This window comes from Schistocerca nitens, chromosome 4 (genome assembly GCF_023898315.1).
Source record: "Schistocerca nitens isolate TAMUIC-IGC-003100 chromosome 4, iqSchNite1.1, whole genome shotgun sequence".
Lineage (NCBI taxonomy): Eukaryota > Metazoa > Arthropoda > Insecta > Orthoptera > Acrididae > Schistocerca > Schistocerca nitens.
In genome coordinates this window covers 240,527,787-240,553,075 of record NC_064617.1, presented here as the reverse complement: position 1 = coordinate 240,553,075, position 25,289 = coordinate 240,527,787, and the positions used below count along the sequence as shown (strand labels likewise).

The following is a 25,289-nucleotide window of genomic DNA, read 5'->3' as shown; positions in this document are numbered from 1 at the left end:
GCGAGTACAAAGAGATGTACATTAGAATAGATCTGAGATAAGCTTGGCAAAATGTAGGGTGAATGATAACTATATTGTTAAATCTAGAAACAGCTGTAAAGCTGCCTGGGAAGTAATTAAAAGTGAAATAAATAGACCAACAACTCAACTAGCTATACCCATAGCCCCAGATATCTTAAACTCACAGTTTGTTAACTTCAGTTTACAACAAGATTTGTCTCCCCCCAAAGCCATGCTTGATGCTAAAACTCTTTTAGGTTTAAATAAGAATGTAGTTCATAAATTCTGCTGGGCAACAGTAACTGAAAATGATATTAGCAAAGCAACAGACGAACTAAGTATTTCCAGAGCAGAGGACTTCTATGGTCTGTCAAACGTTGTCATAAAGAAGATATCAAGTGATCTTCTGTCCCCTCTAACCACTCTCATTAGCCGTATATTGCAGCAAGGGATTTTCCCTGACTGTTTGAAAATAGCAGTAACTATTCCCATATTTAAGAAAGGAGATAAATCAAATCCAAGTAACTATCACCCTATCTCATTAATCCCAATAATATAAAAAATACACTCCTCAAAATGGAAAAAAGAACACCATACTTGCTCCGGACACTGCGAGAGGGCTGTACAAGCAATGATCACACGCACGGCACAGCGGACACACCAGGAACCGCGGTGTTGGCCGTCGAATGGCGCTAGCTGCGCAGCATTTGTGCACCGCCGCCGTCAGTGTCAGCCAGTTTGCCGTGGCATACGGAGCTCCATCGCAGTCTTTAACACTGGTAGCATGCCGTGACAGCGTGGACGTGAACCGAATGTGCAGTTGACGGACTTTGAGCGAGGGCGTATAGTGGGCATGCGGGAGGCCGGGTGGACGTACCACCGAATTGCTCAACACGTGGGGCATGAGGTCTCCACAGTACATTGATGTTGTCGCCAGTGGTCGGCGGAAGGTGCACGTGCCCGTCGACCTGGGACCGGACCGCAGCGACACACGGATGCATGCCAAGACCGTAGGATCCTACGCAGTGCCGTAGGGGACCGCACCGCCACTTCCCAGCAAATTAGGGACACTGTTGCTCCTGGGGTATCGGCGAGGACCATTCGCAACCGTCTCCATGAAGCTGGGCTACGGTCCCGCACACCGTTAGGCCGTCTTCCGCTCACGCCCCAACATCGTGCAGCCCGCCTCCAGTGGTGTCGCGACAGGCGTGAATGGAGGGACGAATGGAGACGTGTCGTCTTCAGCGATGAGAGTCGCTTCTGCCTTGGTGCCAATGATGGTCGTATGCGTGTTTGGCACCGTGCAGGTGAGCGCCACAATCAGGACTGCATACGACCGAGGCACACAGGGCCAACACCCGGCATCATGGTGTGGGGAGCGATCTCCTACACTGGCCGTACACCACTGGTGATCGTCGAGGGGACACTGAATAGTGCACGGTACATCCAAACCGTCATCGAACCCATCGTTCTACCATTCCTAGACCGGCAAGGGAACTTGCTGTTCCAACAGGACAATGCACGTCCGCATGTATCCCGTGCCACCCAACGTGCTCTAGAAGGTGTAAGTCAACTACCCTGGCCAGCAAGATCTCTGGATCTGTCCCCCATTGAGCATGTTTGGAACTGGATGAAGCGTCATCTCACACGGTCTGCACGTCCAGCACGAACGCTGGTCCAACTGAGGCGCCAGGTGGAAATGGCATGGCAAGCCGTTCCACAGGACTACATCCAGCGTCTCTACAATCGTCTCCATGGGAGAATAGCAGCCTGCATTGCTGCGAAAGGTGGATATACACTGTACTAGTGCCGACATTGTGCATGCTCTGTTGCCTGTGTCTATGTGCCTGTGGTTCTGTCAGTGTGATCATGTGATGTATCTGACCCCAGGAATGTGTCAATAAAGTTTCCCCTTCCCGGGACAATGAATTCACGGTGTTCTTATTTCAATTTCCAGGAGTGTAATCGAAGACTGTGTTCACCAACAAATGAATCACTATTTTGAGAGGAATAACTTGTTAAGTAACTCACAGTATGGATTCAGGTCTAAACTATCCACAGTTAAAGCAGTTGAAAATATTGTTAGTGATATATATGATGGCTTTGAAAACAAATTAATCTCTTGGGCTACTCTCCTAGAACTGAGTAAAGCATTTGACACTATATCTCATAGTACTTTGATCATGAAATGAAGACACTACAGCATGGAAGAGAATACTCTGAAATTATTAGAATCCTACTTAAGCAACAGGGTACAATCTGTTAGTGGAAATGGGCAGCTGTCAAACACACAAACAATAAAAAGAGGTGTGCCAAAGGGCACCATACTTGGGCCCTTTCTGTTTGTAGTGTATGTTAATGAAATGCCGCAGTATTTACCCTGTAAAACAGTCCTCTATGTGGACGATACAACTTTTATCAATTCAGGACAGACTCTTGAATCTGTACGAGAAAAAAATAATATAACATTTGAAAAATTGGTTCAGTGGTTTAGTGCAAACTCCCAATACATAAATGAAACAAAAACTAAGGAAATATTCTTTAATTTGAAGGCATCAAACAAAGAAAATAAGTCTGTTAAACTGTTAGGAATGATGATTGACCAGAAACTTAGCTGGGATAAACATATCACATACGTCTGTTCTAAACTTGCACGTGCTATGTTCCTACTTTATAAGCTTAAGAATAACGTCAGCCAAAACTTAACTGCTGAATTCATATTTTGCTTATATCCACCCCCATCTTTCATATGGTATTCTGCTCTGGGGAAATTCTCCCAATTCAGTATCAATTTTTAGATGGAAAAAAAAGGAGAAGAATAATAAAAAAAACTCTTCGATGTATAGTGGGTTTATCTCCTAGGGACACGTGCAGGGAACATTTTAAAAAACTTAACATCATGACAGTTCCTTGTTTGTACATCTATTATTGCTTATTACATGTAAAAGAAAACATAGCTCAATATCCCCTTAGGTCATCTGTCCACACCCATAATACAAGACGAAACCACACAATTAATCTGCCATCCTCTAGATTGTCCAAGATACATAATAGTTATAAATATGTAGGCCTCAAACTGTTTAATATGCTCCCTAAAATTGTACAAACAGTATCTAAAAATAAATTTAAGACAACACTGGGTCAGTGGCTCAAAGGTAAAGCATTTTACTCATTTGATGACTATAAAGATTGTAATATGGCAGATTTGCTGTTTTAACATAGAGAAAGTCACCTCAGCCTGTAGTAGGACCTAAATTTGGAAAAAAATATCTAACATATAGGCATAGACATATTTTGAATGCTCTATATTTGTATCAATATCTTAGGATAATGACATAGTGTTATCAACATGTATATGATAATGACATAGTGTCATCAACATGAATACTCCCCGCTTAATATAGATTTATATAATGTTCTCTTTTTTTATTGTGAAATTAACACTATATAAAATTCCAAATGTGTGCTATTGTACTACACTAACATTCATATGATTTATATATACATTGTTATGAGAATATAACCATCTTTATACTGTAATTGAACTTATTGACAAAGCCCATTGTATAAGAAAATGCTGAACAGTTGATAAAGATTCTTATTCTTAATTCTGAACTTCAGCAGGATAGGAATAATGGGGATAACCATGGGCATTTTAATAGAAGAAAGAATCATAGAAGTAACCATTTGGGAAACAACAATTCACCTCAATGTACATCCACAGTTTTTGGGTGAGGAAACATAACAAGCACAGGACGCCCAAGTTATGTTTACAATTAGACAACAATAACAGTGAAGTTTTTGAATTTTATGTTTAATAATGGTGATGTAAGTGCTAACCATTAACCAGAATGTGAGAGGTGTGGGGATTTTGATGCAGTATGTACTAATGATTCCTTCTCTTGGTCGTAAAATAGTGTTATTGATGTATGTAAATCAGCTGACGACTATATTTGATGTGAACTAGGTGGTATTTTTGGTGTATATGTGAATGAGAGCTGCAAAATAACTGAGGTTGGTAAGTCTGAGACTGATGGGTTACTGCAAATGAAGTTAGATGAGATAAGTGACTTTGATGGAAATGGAACTTGTATTGTTAGTGATGTTGTTGATGAAGTAATTTTGGAGGAATGGTATCAGGTATTTGTGGACTTTAAGAATAATGAAGTTTCGAAAATATACACTATGTTAGCAGGTTCATACAACTACATAATTCTGTTTTGTAACAGATTTGTGCTTCAGAATTTGATACATATATTCCATGTGACTAAATGAGTAGATCCTTTTACAGTTTTGAAATGGGACAGTGTCATTAAATATATAGTAATATATTTCTTATCTTAGAATGCTATTAGTGTTAAATATTATTATTATTCCTGTGTACTCTGCAGGAAATAATAAAATTTAACTGTCACGAACTCTCTTGGGTCAAGTCATGGATGTTTGGTAAACTGAGTGAAGAGTTGTTTTATTCAAATGTATTGTAAATATTAGGAATAGTATCTTAAAGTTTCATATGTGTACACTTTTTAATCCATTCTGCCATAAACCATGTGTACTTATTTTTTTCAACATAGATAGGCAAAACATATGCTACGTAATGTGAGGCAGGTATTGAACTGCATACTTAGTACACAAAACAATGTTTCAGTATTCAATGTGAAAGCCAGACAGGAAGTTACCTATAAGTTGGAACATGTGATGAGAAATCTAGGGAGGAAACTGAAAGATGTGGGTGGATCCACTGCCACACTCCTGTATGGCTGCACCCTTGCTGAAGTAGTTAACTTACAACAGATCATAGGTTCTGGGCAGTGTACTCAAGCACCCATCAACTAAATCAGTCTTGTGACTGAAATTTGTAAATTGTTAGTCAATAAATTATTCTATATGAAGAATTCATGGAACTACAGGTTGTACATTAAGTCCAGGAACACTTTCAATTATTTATTGCGCAGGAACTAAAAATGGTACAGATGTCATACATATTGTATTTTGAAGACAAACTCCTTCACTCTCTTTGCTGGGCACAAGCAACCCGTCGTAACGAATTTGTTGTGCTAGAGGTAAATGGCCTTCCCTTCCTTGTTGGTGGCTTCTTACCGTACTTGGTTCTAAACATCCGTTGAGCAGCTGTAGCCCACTTGTTTTTGTTGAACTCCAACACACACAAAGCTCGCTCCGCACCTGAACTCGCTATGTTTGCGACTAGCACTGACTATCAGCAAATTAACAAACTACACTGTGGCGGCATACACAAAAAAAAAAAAAAAAACTATCAGGGTTTCTCTTCAAAATGACATATGATATCTGTAAAATGTTTGGTTCTTGTGCAATAAATAATTGAAAGTGTTCCTGAAGTTTATGTACACCCTGTATTCATTTATAAAAGTAGTCACTGCTATGGACAGTATTACTCCACATAAATATATGTCTTTTTCAGGTAGGGGATGGTTCAAATGACTCTAAGAATTGCAGTATTTAACATCTGAGTTCATCAGTCCCCTAGACATAGAACTACTTAAACCTAACTAACCTAATGACATCACACACATCCATGCCCGAGGCAGGATTCAAACCTGCGACCATAGCAGCAGCACGGTTCCAGATGGAAGCACCTAGAACCGCTCGGCCACAGCGGCCGGCAAATAATGCTGTGCAAGGCTGATGTTCTATGACAGATGATGCTGAACCATGTTGTAAATAATTATCAGAATCTGATATAATTAGGCACTGTTAGGTTAGTAGCCATACATTTCAATGCATTTTCTTTTCTCAACACTCGGTATGTATTTTTTTTATCAATTTTAAATCAACCTTCTAGGCTTCTATGCATGTAAGTTAGTTTGTATGAACAATTAGCAAATAGTGTGGAAGACATTTACAAGTATAGACTGTATAACAAGATGTATACATTTCTGATCCCACGCACTGATTTTGGTCCTCAAGCTACTTGATTATGTCATCATTCAAAGCTATTTATGACTCTGATTACCTGTATTTATCCTCAGTACTGCATTATTGTATCTCATTGGAACTTGAGTTGTGTGTAAACTCATGCTCAACTCTGTTCTGTGTACCCCTTATCATCACGACTGTGTGTGTGTGTGTGTGTGTGTGTGTGTGTGTGTGTGTGTGTGTGTGTGTGTGTGTGTGTACTCGAGGAGGAGAGTGTGCAACTATTGACTGAGGCTGTATGTTTCCTACAATTATCTTTACATATGATGGAATTTTTTGGTATATGATCATGAACTTTATTATTTTGTTGTGTCAAAACATTTCTGCCGGTGTGTACCCGGTTTGGTTTGGTTTCCAGGATCGGTCCCCACATTATAACCACAGGTCCTAATATTTTTTCATTATTTTCTCCTTTCATTAGTCAACATATCCTTACATACGCAGGTTTATGTAGTTGATAGGTTTTCTGCTATACTCCTACTTGTGATTGAGTATATTCTTCTGGTTTGTACCAGTTGTCGTGAGTTTTTAACATCAGCTCACTCGTCGTACATTTAGTCTCTGAATTTTTTTTCTTCTCTTTTGATGATTTTGAAGGTGTGACTTTAGAGATGTAAACTTGCAATTTGTAATTCTAGTAATTTACATTGTCTCTGCACTTGTTTCTATAGTTTGGTGTTGTAATATTGTAATTTTGACTTGGTATCATTTGTCTTGAGACGGAATGTTCCACAGATCTGAAAATCTGAATGCCATGTCTTCATAATATGTATAGGTTATGACTTGTATAGTCAATATTTTTCTTATGTTTTCTGTATTATATTATGTATCAGATAGTTCTATACATCTGTATCCCATCTTCTGGCATCATTTTGCACACTGTGCAGCAAACCTTATAGTAAAAACAAAGATGATGTGACTCACCAAACGGAAGTGCTGGCATGTCGATAGACACACAAACAAACACAAACATACACACAAAATTCAAGCTTTCGCAACCAACAGTTGCTTCGTCAGGAAAGAGGGAAGGAGAGGGAAAGACGAAAGGATGTGGGTTTTAAGGGAGAGGGTAAGGAGTCATTCCATTGTAATTACAAATGTCTGCTTGTGTCTGTGTATGTGCGGATGGATATGTGTGTGTGTGTGTGTGCGCGAGTGTATACCTGTCCTTTTTTCCCCCTAAGGTAAGTCTTTCCACTCCCAGGATTGAAATGACTCCTTACCCTCTCCCTTAAAACCCACATCCTTTCATCTTTCCCTCTCCTTCCCTCTTTCCTGGCGAAGCAACCGTTGGTTGCGAAAGCTTGAATTTTGTGTGTATATTTGTGTTTGTTTGTGTGTCTATCGACATGCCAGTGCTTTCGTTTGGTAAGTCACATCATCTTTGTTTTTAGATATATTTTTCCCACGTGGAATGTTTCCCTCTGTTATATTCAAACCTTATAGTAGGTCACATAATATTGTAAATGCATTATTTTCATATTATGTGAGGTGGATATTGTAAAGGGAGGGGGTAGATTACAAACTTCATCCCACAAACTGATGTCCGTACACCTGTACAACAGAATGCATGCCCATCTGCATGCTTGCATTCAATATTCTGTGGTTACTCTGGTTATTAATGTATCAGCCTTTCACATTTGCAATGGCTTATCTCGTGCTTACATTAACCTGTGGTCTTGCAATGTTAATCGCTTAAATATGTTATCTAGACAAATGTATTCTAAAAATTTCATTACTCTACGTTAACTATCTTTTGGTGTTCAAAAATGTTCAAATTGGTGTGAATTCATAAGGTACCAAACTGCTGAGGTCAATGGTCCCTAGACCTACACACTACTAAACTAACTTAAATTAACTTATGCTAAGAACAACACACAGACCCATGCCCGAGGGAGGACTAGAACCTCTGGCGGTAGGAGCTGCGCAATCCATGGCATGGCGCCTCTAACAGCACAGTCACCCCACGAGGCTATCTTTTGGTGTTGCAATGCTTTTCCCTGTCAGTACAGAATTGAGAAATCCAGCTCCAGATTGCATTTAACCAGCCTGACAAGAACGAACAGTTTTGTACAGCAGGTATATTTTTAAACATTCCATTCAATGATTTGAGATGTGTGGGTCTGTGTGCAAACACAATTTAATTTCACATCCACATGGGGAAAGAATCCTTAACTGTTTGACTGAAATACATGTTTCACAAATGTTCTAGAAGAGATTGCACAACCGCAATGGCCAAGAACTGTCAGCAATCGTGTTGAGATGTGTTGTTGATGTACTTCATTTCAGTGTCAAGAAGTTTACCTAAGGTTAACCAAAACATAAGGTATTGTCCCTCTAAGGATTTAGTGTTTATTTTCTATGGGACCTCTCCTTTGATGTCTGGTACATATAAGATGTGTTGTATGTTTTATGTTGTGACATGTTGGATTCATTCTTTCTAAGGGGAAAGCTTTTGTCTCTGCAACTTGTTTAAGGGTTTAGGAGAGCACAAATTTATGCATTTATGAACTGAGAGTGGACTTATCATGAATGAAGTGAGGAGGAGTGTTGTTTGTTTTTCTTTTAAAGTTCTATGTGGTTGTGGTATGCACTGCAGATGTTTTTGGGAGATCTGGCCTGCCACCGGCTATGAATAATACCTGGAGTATTTGCCAGTGTGATATAATGATTTGTCTGTCACCAATATGAGCCAAGTGAGTGCGAGTGAGCTTAATGATATTTGTGTAAGGGATATTATTGTCTTAATAAGTGCTGTACAAGTTGGATTATGCCACCTTCACTGAATGTGTCACCAAGATACTGCATATCACTAAATTGATCACATGGTCAGACTTGTAAATTAGTGCACCAGATAAGTGTTAAATATAAGACCTTTTGGGGAATGCATTGTGGTTTTGTTTAAATTAATTTCTGCTACTTTTGCTGCAATACACCACGTGTTCAAAGACTTTGCTGCTGATGGAACATTTTGAGAATTTCAGTATTTTGAAGGAACTACCTCATTTATTTTGAAGGTTTATAAAATTTTAAAAAACAAAAAATACTATTTTATTCAGATTACTTCAATTTCAAATCAAAAGTAATTACACAAAAATCACAATATTTTTTTTTTAAAATAAGAAAAATGCAAAAAAAGTCCCACCATTATTAATAGTTTTTACAGAGCACTTATTCAGTTCTCATGGAACCCTGTCTTTGAGTGAATAAAATAAATCATTACATTCAGATTTGATTTGAATATTGCAACCAAATTACTGTCCTACAACTGATCCCGGTTAGGCAACCTTCTAAAAAAATAAATATAGCAAATTTATTTGCATTTTGAATATGTCTGTCTCATTGTGATGGTATTCCATTTCAGTTCAGTGGCCAAACCTTCTGATCTTTCAGCTTGTACATAATATAATTATCAGTTGTTTAATTGCTGTACAATGAGTATCACACTCACCCATTTAGCATGCTTCTGATGACATCATAAATTAAGATGAACAGCATACCACATGCATCAGACAGGAGCAAATGGTGAGTAGATTCATGTTGATCTTGAACCAGGAGATTATAATGCAAATACTTCAACTTCTTTTGAACATGGGTGCTGTTTCAAGACTACACACCCATTGTGTTATACTAATGTACTATTCAAAAAGGACTATGACTTCACAATGTGATTATGTGATTGCAGGAGCCACACTGCAGAAAAGCGTTGAAGGGCAGAATGGCAGTTCACAGAAAAATCTTTACCATTATGTGAACTTTTGGCTGCAGTGTGGTGTGTATAATCATGAGGGAGATGAGCAGTGTGAGCTGAGCCACTGTATCATGCACATTAGTCAAGCTTACCACAAACTCCTCACCAACTTCCATGAGACTTTAATTTGGTGCTGTTTGTGTCAGTTTCTAGTTTCTGTGTAAGACACTGTGCCCAGTGGTTCAAGCAAAAAGTCGTTCACTTCCAAGTGAGACACAACCTGTTGTTCTCCCATGATCATGCGATCAGGCAATGCTCTCATAACACTGTGGAGCACACACCCTCTAGAACCAGTACTCCAGCATTGTGGCATGTGACAAAAGTGAGCTATTTTCACTAACAGCATTCACTGTGGTCATGCGATCATGAGTGATATTTACAAATGGAACTCAGTCACCAGTTGGCTGTGTATTAATTTGCGAGGAATAAATGTACATTTGATAAACATCCTCTTTCTCAGTTCCCGTCACCACACCATGACTACAGCCTCCTTCCAGGACATAATGCATGGATGCAGCAGTATATCTGGCTCACCACATGGCTGAGTTGGAAGTGGTGATACCCAAATATTATTGTTTCACTGGTGACCCTAACATGATCTGTAGGCTAACAAGTGGTGTGATGAATTTTCATTGTTATGAGACAAACCGAACTGCCAATTGTCTATAAAACTTACGTCCTCGCATAAGAACAGTACCTTATTAGTAAACAAATTTCTGCACCTTAAGTATGCTGGGGTTGAACAGGTCAGCAACTTTTATGTGATTACAATATCTGTTACAGGAACCATCTTAATCTGTGTAGGAAGTTTTATTTATACAATGATGACTAGTTTGAGACAACTCATCTATTATCAAACATTCTGAAGATTCAAGTACAGCAAATGTTATGATACAAAGCAATAAAGGCTTACCAAAATACCAATACTCCCTGGAGGTAGATAACATACCATGTGCGTAAGTCTTACATTACAACGAGACATGCCTTACAGGCTACAAAACATGTCAATGTGGCACTATACAGTGTGCCAATCACACATAAACATTGCTGGATGTCAAAATGTAAACTGATACTCAGGGGTACCTCCAGTGAACACAGAAGTTAAGCCAGACGCTGCTGGTAGTGGCTTGCACCAAAGGATTGGGGCTTTTTATTGTAGTAAAAATAACAATTTGTGAATCATGGGTAAAATACACCCTTATCAAGGTGTGAACAATCTAAATTGATAAAACATTATAATGTATAAAATAAAAGTACAGCAGGGGCTATACTTTGCAAATCTATGAGTACACGTCTTCAACTCCATTTTATGATTATGTGTCACTTTACCTTAACCATATGTATTGTACATGAATAATGGTATCCCCTCACCTCACGTATGATGTTACCTCTCCTCATCTGTTTGGACACACAGCAGTTTTACACTATGTAACACATGCCATTTTATTATATAGTGTCATAAAAAATGCTATTGTACAGTACGTGATGCTTTTTATGTAAATGTCATAGTTTGGGGGTTATATTCCTTTGTAACTCTCACTAACTTTTGCAGTTCTGCTTCAACAGTAGTTATGTAATTATATGTCTTTATGTTTTGTACTGTTAGCACAGTGGTTACATCCCCTACCATAATCCTCCTTTTTATTTTATTATTATTATTTTATTATCATTTTATATATTTACTTCTGTATTTAGGATGTTTTATTGTTCCATTTGCATTTGATCTACATGCCCAAACTATACAAAAGCCTTATATCAGGCTATATTTTGTTAATCTGTTTGTATTGTAGTTGATTTGCTATAAAGCCTTTCCTTGTTTCTCTGTGTGATAGTTTTAGAGTACACCATGCATGGCATCATAGCACCTGATGTACTTTATTTTATATTTTATAATATTTTATCAATGCAGACTGTTCACAACTTGTCGAGATTGTATTTTACCATTACCTGTGTAAACAGTTATTTGTACTACAATTTACAAAAATAAAAAATAAAAAATAAAGAAAAAATTTTAAAAAAATTCTTTGATGCATGCTGCCACCAGAGGCCTCTGGCTCAGGTTACTTGGTTGCTGGAGTTACCCCTCAGTATCAGTTTACATTTTGACACACAGCAATATTTGTGCGTGAATGCCACATCAAATAGAGCCATGTTTACATGTTTTGTAGCCTGTAATTCATGTTTGGTTGTAATGCAAGAGTAATGTGCATGGTATGTTATCTATCTTCAAACAATATTTGTATTTTGTTAAGCCTTCATTGCTATGGTTCACAGCATCTACTTTATTTTGTTCTTGAGGATGATTTAATAATGGATGAGTTGTCTGGAACAAGTCACCCCATTAATAAATAAAACTTTCTGTGTAACTTACGACAGTGCCTTTAACAGTTATTGTGGCAAATAAATTATTGAGTCTTTTGTATGAACAGTTTTGGTGCGCATTCCTTATTCATAAACTTTTCTGTTGTTTTCTTTTGTGTCCCCCATTGCCACTGACATTGGATCTGGCAAACTTTGTCTTATGAATGAACAATTCTGTATTTTGGCCGTTGTCATGCATGGACACTACCTGGAACTTTGAATGTTTATTTTTTTGCGTGTGTTATTTTTGGTGTGTGCTTCCCTCCCCTGTTATGAGAATTTAGCTGTACAGCAAGATGGTAACAACACATACGAAATGAAAAAGACAGTAGATGAACTGCTAATTAGCAACCAGAGTTGGAAGACTGAGCTACAGGCATGTCCCACACACGAGTTCTGCCCACTTGAAGCCAGCTGAAGAAAACTGCCGCGTTAGATGTCACCACATCAACATCTCATACTGTTACATGAGCAGCAACAAGCACTCAATTGTTGTTGATCAGGCTGCCACACTTTCGGCCCTGTGACCCTCTGATTTGGTTCAGACAAGTTAATGTGATTTTCCTGAGCAATAACATCACCTGCAACCTCACTAAATTCAGCCACATCATGAGTGAACTAGACCAAAACCACACCTTTGTCAAAAGCCTTAATGGCTGAAAGCTATAATTGTGTGAGTATTTTTGTTGTGCCTATCGCATCTCAGCATCTCTGCTCTATGGTGAGTAGCAACTTTCCTTCTCTAACATTGTTACATTCCATCCTGGATTTTCCATTGTTTGGAAAAAGAAACTAGAGTATACAAGCACATAGAAAGAGCTAACATGGAAAAAGGGAACATTAAAGTAAATCAGCCAAACAAAAATAATTGCTTTTAAGAGAAATGATAGAATAATTTTCACAGAATAAGGGAAACACATTAGAAGTACCAAAAGAAGTTTAAAAAATAAAAATAAAATATAAACTTATTTTACTGTATCAGTTATTTGGAAATTTCAGTTATGAGCTGTGTGGATACAACTGAAACACAGTTGGTTAGGTGATATGATATGGCTAGCAAAAGAAAATCTATTCAACAAGTGGTGGCAGAACATACATAAAAGATGTGGAAATGCATCAGCTTCTGAAGCCAGCTGCACCTCCTTCTGGCAGAAGGAATGAAGGGAAAGGAAGAGGGATGAAGAAAAACACTGGTAAGGTTTAGGAAATGGCAAGAGTTGAGGATAAGTCACCCAGAATCACATGTCATGGGAGACTTATTGTACAGGATGAGAAGGAAAGGGATCATTTATCGAAAAGAAATGCAGGTACAACAGAATTTAATATAAATTTAAGTGGTTGTAGGAGGGTGCATCAGGAAAGTCTTTCAGTGGGAATCGTCACAGATATAGCCACCACAGGGCAGGGAAATGGCTACAGAAGGAGCATAAGGTATGATCAGGATATTATGGAGACTGGGAGGGAGGTGACAAGAAGCTGTTCTAGATGATGAAGGCACAATATCCAACAGAATGGACCTCTGCCAGGGCACAGTTATAAGAAGTCCTAGCCCTGTCAAAGTAGCTGATTCATACGTTCAAGACCAGGATAGTAATGAGGTGTAATCCGAAGTTGTTTTTGGAGGGATCAGCAGTAACAAGATTTGACTGCGTGGAATGGTACATCTAGATTGGTGGGATAATAACATGTAGTGATGACTGGGGTGAGAATTGCTGTAAAGAGTCAACGTATGAACAAATACATTTGTCTTGAATCTCAAGGCTGTTTGGGCAGAAAAATGGACCATAGAAAGGATGGCAACTGTAACAATATAAGTACTGTTGTTTAAAGTGAAAGAAATGTGTAGCCGACGATCAGCAAGAGTTAGGTCAACATCATGAAAAATGGCATGGGTTTGGAATAGGATCACATGAAATTTAATTGGGAGAAAGTATTTAGGGATTCCAAAAATTTTGACAAATCAGTCTCATCATTAGTCTGTATGGCAAAAATGTCATCATTGTATCTAAACTAAACAAAGGGCTGAAAGGGTTATGGATCCCAGCAAAGCCCTCATCAAGTAATCCATGAAAAGGTTGGCACTGGAAGGAGCCATCTTGGTTCCCATGGTCATACCCTGATATGCCTGTATTCCGCTCCTCAAAGGTAAAGCAATTGATGGTAGGCAAAAAGTTGACTGAGGTGAGCAGAAAGGACATCAAAGATTGTGGAATCATGTGGCCATGTTTGAGGTACTGTTCAGCATCACACACACTATGTACATGAGGTATGTTGCACAGAGGGAGGTGGCATCAATGGTGACAAGCAAGGTGTGCAGTGGGAGTGAGATGGGCACAGATTTCAGATAAAATAGTAAATGGCTGGTATCTTTAATATAGGAGAAGAGTCTCTGTACTCCTGTTGCAGGTGTTGATCAACCAAGGGAGAGATACAGTGTCTGATGAAAAATACCTGAATACCCATATACAATGTACAACTGTTCACTTGGTGTTCAGGGAGGTGGAACCACTGGTAGTATTTTCATGTCAGTAGAGAAGCAGTAACAGCAAAATGAGTTGGTCAGGAGAGCTCAGTGACAGGGAAATCAAATGTTCATTCATATAATATGCATGAAACATAACAACTCAATAAGTGAACTTGATTGTCTGATAAACTTCAGTTAAAAGTTTGAAAAAGAAAGAGAAATGCTTACCTCAAAATAATTGCCAACCTTGTCCTTGCACCAGACTACATGTTCAATGCCTAATTTCTTCAGCAAATCTTCCAAAACCTGAAAAACAATCCAATCAAGACATGATCTGATAAACACATTCAGATAAAATTCAAAGAGTAAATATGCATGTAAGATATAAGTTGTTTGCAGTATTAATATATCATGCAATTCTGCAGCAAAGCACATTCATTATGTTCTGTTGATTATAGGTGAAAAACAACTCTCCAGACAGCTCATAAAGAACCTTGGAAGCTGTAGCTGACATCATTATTTGCCTTAAAATCCATACAAACTAAAAGTATTATCAATTTAGTTTTGTATACCAGTATGGTATGAAGAGCACATACAGCTGCTTATTCTTGTAAATGTATATACAATGACAAACATACATTTTACATGGAACATATTTAAGCTTTATGAAATTATACTGCTCAAACAGCTACTACCTGCACAATATTAATATGATAAGGAATGTTGTAGCAGAACGTAAATGAGGAGACAGCTCACCGAACACCGGAATTGATGAGCACTGATAGGCACACACACAAAAAAAGAAAGAATGAAAATTTTACTAGCTTTTGGAATTATCTTTCAAACACACACACACACACACACACACACACACACACACACACTCACTCACACACACAAACCAGCTACATGATGCCAATTGAACATACCCAGCTAGGATTGCAGTTAGTCACGTACACTGGGGTGACAGGTTGTGTCAGGTTGCATGGAGTGGGGTGTGTACAGGGAGAAAAGACACAGGAAGCAGGATCAGGGATTGAGGAAGTGTGGTTGATGGCTCAGGGGGACACAATAAGCGTGTGGGACAGGAATGTAGGAGAGAGACGTAACAGGTCCACGGGATAGGAATGTGACACATGGGTAATAGAGCCAGTTATTTTGTGCAGCACATGAAAATAGTGGCATGGGCAAGTGAACTGGAAGGGGATGAAAGGAAAAGGTATGAGAGACTGTTGGGTGGAGGGTGTGGGTGCAATAGTTTAGAGGGTATTGAGGTTGGGTGATCATAGGAGCAAAGAATGTTTTGCAACAGTTATCTCCCATCTACATAGTTCAGAAAAGCTCATATTGGGGGAAGGGTGCAGATGACATGGATTGTGAAGCAGCCTTTGAACTTGAGTGTGTTGTGCTCAGCACCACACTCCACCACTGGGTGTTCAACTTCACTCTTAGCCACAATTTGGCAGTGGTCATTCATTGTGGTGGCAGCTGGTTGGCAGTCATGAGCACATAATATGCTGTGCAGAAATCACAGCAGAGCTGGTGTATGACATGGCTGCTTTCACAGGTGTCCCTGCCTCTGGTCAGTAGGATAAGCCTGTGACAGGTCTAGTATAGGATGAAATGTGTGGGTAAATCAGGCAGGTCTTGCACCTGGGTCTTCCACAGGGATATGATCCCTGTGGCGAGGTGTTGAGACAGGGAATGGCATAAGAATGGACTAGGATATTGTGCAGGTTGGTTGGTGTGGAATATCACTTAAGTGTGGTGGGAGGCATTATGGGTAGGATGTCTCTAATTTCCAGGCACAGTGGCAGATAGTCAAATCCCTGGAAAATGATATAGTTCAGTTGCTCCATCCAGCATGAGATTGGGCAATGAGGGGGGAGAAGGGCTCCTTGAAACTGGTTCTTGGATATGGTTGGAGTGTGAGAATGTGGCATAAAAAAATCTGCTTTGACTTCGTTTGGAGGACAGTGCCTGTATGTGAAGGCTTTTGTGAGACCTTCAGTAAAGGGATTCTCACCACAGCAAATATCACATCCATGGGTGGCCTGGCAACATGGGGGCAATTTTTTGATGTGGAATGTAGAACAGCTGTCAAAATGCAGGTACTTTGGATGGTTAATGGGCTTGATACAGATAGAGGTATGGATGGAGCCACCAGAGAAGTGGAGGTAAACATCCAGGGAGTTGGCACAGTGGGCTGAGAAGGACCAGGTGAAGTGAATGGGAGAAAAGATGTTGAGGCTGTGGAGAAATGCGGATTGGGTGTCTTGGTCACAAGTCCAGAACATAACAAAATTATCAATGAACCTGAACTGGACAAGCGGTTTTGGGTTTTTGGAGGCTAGGAAGGTTTCCTACAAATAGTTCACAGATTGGCATTGGAGTGTGCCATGTAGATGTCGGTGACTGTGCCACTGATTAGTGTACATATCTTTGCCTCAAATAAGAAGTAGTTGTGTGTGAGGATGTAGCAGGTTCAATGTATAAAGAATGAGGTAGTGGGTATGGAGCTGGAAGGACATAATCTGAGGGAGTGTTCAATAACATCAAGAGCATGGGCAGGGGCTGGAGGTGTACAGGAGGATGCCATCAACAATGACAAGTAGGCATCTAAGTGGTACTGGAGTGGGGGTGGTCTAGTGCCAGTGAAGGATGTGGTTTGCATCTTCAATATGAGAGGCTAGGGTACAACCAATCAGTTGGAGTTGTCAGTTGACAAGACTGGAGATTCCTTCAGTGGAGGCATAGGAACTAGCCGCTATTGGGTGTTGTTGGCTGTCCAAGATTGCTGGGTTTATGGATTTCTGGAAGCATTTAGAAGGCGGGTATTTGGGAGTTGTTGAGGTGAGGATGGAGATGGATTCAGGGGAAAGATTCTGGGAGATTAGAGATTATGTTGAACTTCTGGGAGGGAATCACTATAGCAGAGCTTGAAGGTGGAGAGTCAGACATTTGGCAGATCCCTTCTGTCAGGTAGTAATTGTGATTCATCACAAAAGTGATAGAGCCTTTTCCTGCAGGGAGGATGATTAAATCAGTGTCTGTCTTGAGGTTGTGGATAACTGTTCTTTCTTCCGTTGAGATATCTGCGTTTTTGGCAAGGCACCTGGGGAAGGATGGTGAGGCCAAATTGGAGGTAAGGAATTCCTGGAAGGTAAATATGGAGGGTTATATGGGAGAGGGAAGGGTCACAGTTGGATGGTGGTATGAACTGAAGAGGCAAGCTCCAGTGCTAGGATTAGGGTATCAAGTTATGTTTTGTCAGAGGGATTGGTAACAAAAAAAATGTTTCCATTTAGGGTTCAGGGGAACGAGGGTAGGTTTATGATGAATGCACCATGGCTCAAATGTATTTGTTTGAAAGTTAGGAACAGACATGCACACAGACGCGCACGTGCGCGTGCGTGCGTGCGCATGCACGCACGCACGCACACACACACACACACAAATATGTTCTTAACTCATAATCAGTTGAAAAGGGGACTCATACTGTGTTGGAGAGAGAGTGTTCCTATCATCAGTCATCATGGCAAATAGCACATGTGACTAAACTGTCATCAAATCTCATATTGGTTGTTGCTCTGATGGGCGGTTGAAAGGTAGACAAGATGTGCAACATCAGTTCACTTGCTCACAGTCAGACAGCAAGTGGCAAATTGATGTGATACTCTATCTTCAAGGTCACGTAAGTACTGGGCTTTTCATGTGACAGAAAATCAATAGTAAGCGCTGTGAGTAAATTGTTATGTGCAACAAAACACCTATGGCCGTAATAACGGCCTTGATACACCTGGGCATTGAGTCAAACACAACTTGAATGTCGTGTACAGGTACAGCTGCCAATGCAGCTTCAACATGATACCACAGTTCATCAAGAGTAGTGACTGGCGTATTGTGACGAGCCAGTTGCTCGGCCACCATTGACCAGACGTTTTCAATTGGTGAGAGATCTGGAGAATGTGCTGGTCAGGGCAGCAATCGAACATTTTCTGTATCCAGAAAGGCCCGTACAGGACCTGCAACATGCAGTCGTGCATTATCCTGCTGAAATTTAGGGTTCCGCAGGGATCGAATGAAGGGTAGAGCCAGGGGTCGTAACGCATCTGAAATGTAACGTCCACTGTTCAAAGTGCCGATGACGAATACACGCTTCCAATGTGCGATCACTGCAATATCACCAAACACGGATGTGACCATCCTGATGCTGTAAAGAGAACCTGGATTCATCCGAAAAAAATGACGTTTTGCCATTCGTGCACCCAAGTTCGTCGTTGAGTACACAATCCCAGACGCTCCTGCCTGTAATTAAGCGCCAAGGGTAACCGCAGCCATGGCCTCCGAGATGATAGTGCAAACGTCGTCGAACTGTTCGTGCAGATGGTTGTTGTGTTGCAAACGTCCCCATCTGTTGACTCAGGGATAGAGACGTGGCTGCACGATCCGTTATAGCCATGCGGATAAGATGCAGTCATCTCGACTGCTAGTGATACGAGGCCGTTGGGATCCAGCACGGCGTTCCGTATTACCCTCCTGAACCCACTGATTCCATATTCTGCTAACAATCATTGGATCTCGACCAACGTGAGCAGTAATGTCGCGATACGATAAACCGCAATCGCGATTGGCTACAATCCGACCTTTATCAAAGTCTGAAACGTGATGGTATGCATTTCTCCTCTTTACACGAGGCATCACAACAACGTTTCACCAGGCAACGCCGGTCAACTACTGTTTGTGCATGAGAAATCGTTTCGAAACTTTCCTCGTGTCTGCACGTTGTAGGTGTCGCCACCAGCGCCAACCTTGTGTGAATGCTCTGAAGAGCTGATCATTTGCATATCACTGCATCTTCTTCCTGTCAGTCAAATTTCGCGTCTGCAGCACGTCATCTTCGTGGTGTAGCAATTTTAATGGCCAGTAGTGCAGTTTACCTTGCTGCAAGTTGTAAGCTGCTGACTCATGTGGACAAAGAGATCTATGTCTACCCCTGACTCTCTCATCTTAGAGTTGAGAGATCTAACTTTCCCCAATCTATCTTCCCAAAGGAAGGAATTATTAGTTCCGAAAGCTAGGAAAGGTTCATTTTTAATTTTATAAGTGTCTATCAGCAATACTACAAATTTCGTATCCTGAACATATGTACTGGCCAGCAACAATTTATAGTCTGTGGTATGTATGACCAAGATTTGTGCTCGCACTCCACAAGTGCAGCTGGCTCTGTTCAATGCTTCGGCTTCTCCCACCACTGCGCTGCACTGAGCAGGGGTGTGTGAGACGGCTATGTGGCAAAAGTTACACCAGGGTGTATACGCGGACACGGAAAAAAAATTCCCGTATTTTTCCCGGATCAAAATACATTTTCTCCCGGGTGAAAACACACTTTTTCCTTGTTAAGTGATAGTATACTTACCGTAGGAACTGTAAAACTTATCAATCCTTTGAATGGATAGGGTTTTATACAGCAGCGTTGAATTTCTCGGCACTTTAGAAAACTAAACTCAGGGGGAAAAACGTTATGGAAGATCTTTGATGTGCAGCAACATGTACGCTGCATATTTTCGTATTACGAAAGTATAAATTCGAATTCCACCAAAATGAAAAGTTAATGGTGTAAGTTTATGTACATAGTGTTGCTACAAGAAAAGCAAAGCTTTCGCATATAATATTTGTCTCGAAGATTAATAAGCTACTAGAGAAGCTAAACTTTCACATATAATATTGATCTGTTTAGCGCATGTTACACTTTAAGATACATCACACAAATATGCATTAACTTTTTTAATACCGACATAAATCTCTGATCTTCTGTGATCGAAATTCTTGTAAATGGCTCGTCATCAAAGAGTTGATTTTTAAATGAGGGCAAACTCTATGTGATTTAAGAAATTCATCGTACATTCTCGCACAAAGCTCATCTTGCGTAAAAGGAAATTTACTTTGAAAATAACGCTTTTCGAACCATAATTCGCAATATTTCCCCGCGACCTGTTAGAAATAGATTCATTTCAGAAGTTGCCAGAGAGCGCCAGATTAGAGGCGTCAAGGCGCTTGCGCAGCTACGGTGACGTAGGAAGCCCGTATGTTCGTACGTGTAAAACATTAAAAGATCTTACTTACATTATGTCATAAAAGAAACAAGTCATCAGAGAATACTCCAAGAGCGTCGAATTTCGTGAACCATACTAAAATGCACAGTTCGCCTTAAAGCGCACATTCGTATGTCCAGATTTCCCAATCTAGGGCTCGACCTGATATTAAGCTTTTCGCTGTGGTTTTCGGGACGTAAATTTTCATAGAGTACCAGTACTGTATTATCTCATGTTTGATTCTTTATTATGGTATACTGTCATATGTGCTAGAAGATGTAAACGTGCACTTGAAACGCAGCGAAAAGTTGAAACTAGTCAATAGTGTGGAATTAAGCACTTCGTTTCAAATAAATTTACTGCCTCAGCAGGGAAGCTTAATAAAAGCCAAATTTCCTTAGCAAACCGACAAAAATAACTTTATTGTTCTGCAAGGCGATTAATGCTTGACTGTCAGAAAGGTGGAAATAAAATCTGAAAATAGTAACATATTTTAGTCTTTCGTAATCATGTGAATGTGTCTTAATTCACTTGATAGCTCCCAGCCACAGAAATCCGTCTTGTTTTCATTTGAAGTGAGAGCAGTAAACGAAGAGGAAACAGAAAAATCACTAAATGTAAACACGGGTCACCTGGAGACTCCCCCCCACTATAGTGTAAAAAAAGGGACTTTTCAAATAAATTCATTTTGTAGCGGACATCTTTCGGAAGAGTCTGATACATAAATATATATCTTCGAGGAAATGTAAGAGATATTTGGTCTGAAGTGGGACGACGTGCAGTGCCACGCCTCTTCAAACAACATTCTTACACCGCATGTCACTGTATTTCGCTCTGTGGAACTCAAACGTGTATATTTTGTTATGGATGCCATCAAACTATTGCAGCACAGTGGAAATTAAAATGTCCTCTAGTGCCTCTCCTGCTCCCAGTCGGCTAGTTTGACATCCTGCCCCTCTTAAAAATAAAAATTAAAAAAAAAATTAAAAATCGCAGTTAATACTGGATGGGATTATTTGTAACCGGGAGTACAAGAACTCTCCAGGAAATCTGGGCTTCTTTATTGCCTATTAGCTAATAACTTGCTCTTCTGTGTGACATAAAATTAAATATAGGATACCTAAAACCAGTAAAGACAAGAGACAGGCAAGATAATACACATTTCTTCAATCCTTAGTTAGCGAACGACGGTGTGCCTAGTCCCTTGCACATAGGCTACACGCGCAACGACGCTGTTGTGTGGTACAGCTGCCGCTCCCAAACATTCCGCGTATCCCCCACTCAGGGCAGCATCCTACTGTATTTTACGGAGTGTAAGAAGCTAGGACTGTAAGGAGCACCTCAATTTTTAATAATTTTTTTAAATAACAATTTTACCATTTGTATTATTAGATCGCACAGCCCGACAAAAAATTCTTAGTTTATAAAACCGAACCAACTTTTAAAATCCCTGAAAATCGACATCTGAACTTTCTTCTTCTTATTCTTCTTCTTCTTCTTCTTCCTCTTCGTCACCATCGTTGTCCTCTTCATTCACTTCCATCGACAACGTTACTTATGCCGCACTTGTTGAAAGATTTAACAGTAATGTGTTCCCTCACTCTAGACCACGGCTATTTTATCGACTGGTACACCTGTTTGACTGTAGGTCGTTTTAAAGCTCCCTTCGGCGTGAATTCATGTTGAGTTTCATCCATCATCCCATTTATTCTATTCCTCTCTCATTTACACTTTAAATGGTATTTTTATCGAAACGTCAAGAGGTTGCAATTATCAAGCAAGTCCTCCCTGGCTCAATGTCTCTTTCACATAATTTTTCAAATGACTATCAAACTGATATAGCATAAGAACAGAACTCTTCTTCAATAAGGCATCTTTCCTTAGCATAAAAAGAGAACTCTTCTTCAATAAAGCATCTTTACTTCTCTCTCACACTCTGTTAGTCCACAATTTCGTACCAGCCTCATCCATCCAACACTTGCCATGTACGCGGACAACACCTGACGGTATTTCAGAAGGTTTTGGCATTGTTTTGCGCTTGAAAATGACCATTGGATTAAGTTTATAACCGTTAGACAACATGAAAGGACCACAGTGTAGCGCATTTTTTTATGTCCACTTGTTTTTATAGTTGCAGTTTTAGCACCTTTCATGGAAACTCTTCTGTTAGTCGGCACATTGAATGTCAGAGGAGTTTCATCCATATTCGCTGTTTGGCTTAGTCCCACACTGGTTTCCTTTCCATGTTGAATGACAAAGTGATGGAAAGATGATATTTTCTCTTCATCTTCTTGTGGAATTTTCTGAGACATGTTCGTTTTGGTTCGCGTGCTAAGTCCATGCCGCTTCATAAACCTGTAGCACCAACCAACAGCACCCGTAAATTCTATAAGTTCCGCCGTAGCGCTAGCTTACGGGAGTGTATCTGAGTCATTTTTGTATTAATTCCAACGTTATTTTGACGGTATTCTATAGTCCATTTCAATACGTCATCTTCTAGTTTTGGCCATTTTGCATTCAGTCCTCTGTTTGCACATTTAGTCTTCAAGATTTTCTTCAGTTCTTCTTTACTAGTCTGCCAATCGCGAATTGCTTCTTTTTCTGTTGGTGCCGGGCTGAAATGCCGTTCAGCTGCTCTGTTTCCATGTTTTTCTGCATGTGCTATTACTTTCACTTTATAGCCCGCATCATACGAGTGCCTTTCACCTTTTTTTCATTGCGGAACTAGCTACTGATGACAATATTATACTGTTGCTAATAACAAGAATCACTTTCAGTTCAAGTTCACGGGCACCATAGATTGTAATGACGCATCATAGGCTAGATAGTGTTCTGGGTTTGTGATGGCGGAACGGGAGGGACACAGTGTTAGCAAGCTTGTGAATCTCCGCAACTCATGTTCGTAGCATCGGTACACTGCTGCTGCCAGTTGAAGATAGGCATCGTTTTTAAGACGGCAGGGAATTTTAAATCAAACACTGGACATTTTTATATTATTACAATGAAATGAACACCCTTAGCTGCTTACAGGCGTTGACAAACGTCAACGGGGACAGATTAGAATGTGTGGTGCGACCGGGACTCGAACCCGGGATCTCCTGCTTTCATGGTTGACGCACTATCCATCTGAGGCACCGAGGACAGAGTATAGCGCGACTGCAGGGATTTATCTCTGGCACGCCTCCCGCGAAACCCATATTCTCAACGTATTGTTTCGCACTACATTCTAACGAGCTGCGTGGTCGAAAGAACAGATACCATCTTAGTATATATATAGTTAAGGCTCACCGGCCACTTGACCATCCTCTTCTTCTGTGCGAATGCACAAACAGTGCCCGAACTCTTACGGGAATCGGCAACGCGCCGCGAGTAATGAGTAGAATGGGCGGGGGCACTACGAATGTAGTGCGGGACAATACTTTGAGAATGTGGGTTTCGCGGGAGGCGTGCCAGAGATAAATCCCTGCAGTGGCGCTATCCTCTGTGTCCTCGGTGGCTCAGATGGATGCCGGCACGGTAGCTAGCTGCCCTGTGCAATAAAAAAACTGAGTTAATGAATCAGCAACGAACTAAAACGGGTGTCTTTCGACGTCCGCCCAGAGCAGATACAACGAACGAAAACGATAAAAATATGATTAAAAAAAAAAAAGATGGATAGAGCGTCTGCCATGTAAGCAGGAGATCCCGGGTTCGAGTCCCGGTCGGGGCACACATTTTAATCTGTCTCCGTTGACGTTTGTCAACACCTGTAAGCAGCTAAGAGTGTTAATTTCATTGTAATTTCATTCTAACGAGCTGCATGGTCACCGATGGTATATTTTTATATTAATTCCGAGTATAAGCCGAACCTGAATTTTGGAGACAATTTTCCGAAGAAAAGACTGCATCTTAGAGTTTGTATGGTACTTCACTTAAGAACTGATTCCCTCATTGCGATTACGCTGCGCCTCAGCTGTAGAATGTTTCAGAACAAATGAAAATTTGTTCTGGACCGGGACTCGAACCCGGATTTCCCGCTTGTCGCGAGCGGTCGCCCTACCACATCGGCTATCCGAGCACGCTTCCAGGAACGACACAAACCTTCATTTGTCCTGGTGTCTACACATGCCACGCTGCAGTACACTGCCGTGATTCCCGCACAGCCCGAGGCACTGTTTTTCAATCGTCACCTCGCCCTGTTATGGAGTGAGGTACTGTGTTGTAGCGCAGTGTCTGTGTTGTCCTACATAGTCCGAAGAAATTTTCCTTCGAGCATGCATGCCACTGCCGATGTATCCTGCACTGCGGGTCTTCGGTTCACCTCCATGTGGGGGGATTTACCTGCGCCAGCTGCGCATAAGCAGCAGTCGTCGAGAGCGCCATCTAGCTTTCGTCACAGCGTGCTGGCCACCTGCTAGGGTCCTGACGCCGCACATCGCTCGCCAGGCTGCCTTGCACGACAGGGCAATGCTTTCGAAGGCCACATGCTGAGCCCAGCACACTCCCAACATTCCGGGGCCAGGTTGCATCCATGGATGCTGACTACAGCAAGACGGCATTAAGACTGCTGTACTTTACACACGGAAAAAAAATAAACTGTCTTTACTACTTCTACGACTTTTAGTTGGACACCCATATGACTTCATGGTATCATGTACCAGTACCTGCTGTACTGTTAATC

At 40.6% G+C, this 25,289-nt stretch overlaps 1 protein-coding gene across 1 annotated transcript in view; it reads right to left on the bottom strand.

Annotated features, from left to right (window-relative positions):
• The window catches only part of LOC126252951 (uncharacterized), a 258,753-nt gene that overhangs the window by 165,930 nt on the left and 67,534 nt on the right, over positions 1-25,289 (bottom strand). The window contains exon 2 of the mRNA XM_049953965.1: positions 14,763-14,840. Coding sequence (XP_049809922.1) covers positions 14,763-14,840 — 78 coding nt within the window. The remainder of the gene's footprint in view (positions 1-14,762; positions 14,841-25,289) is intronic.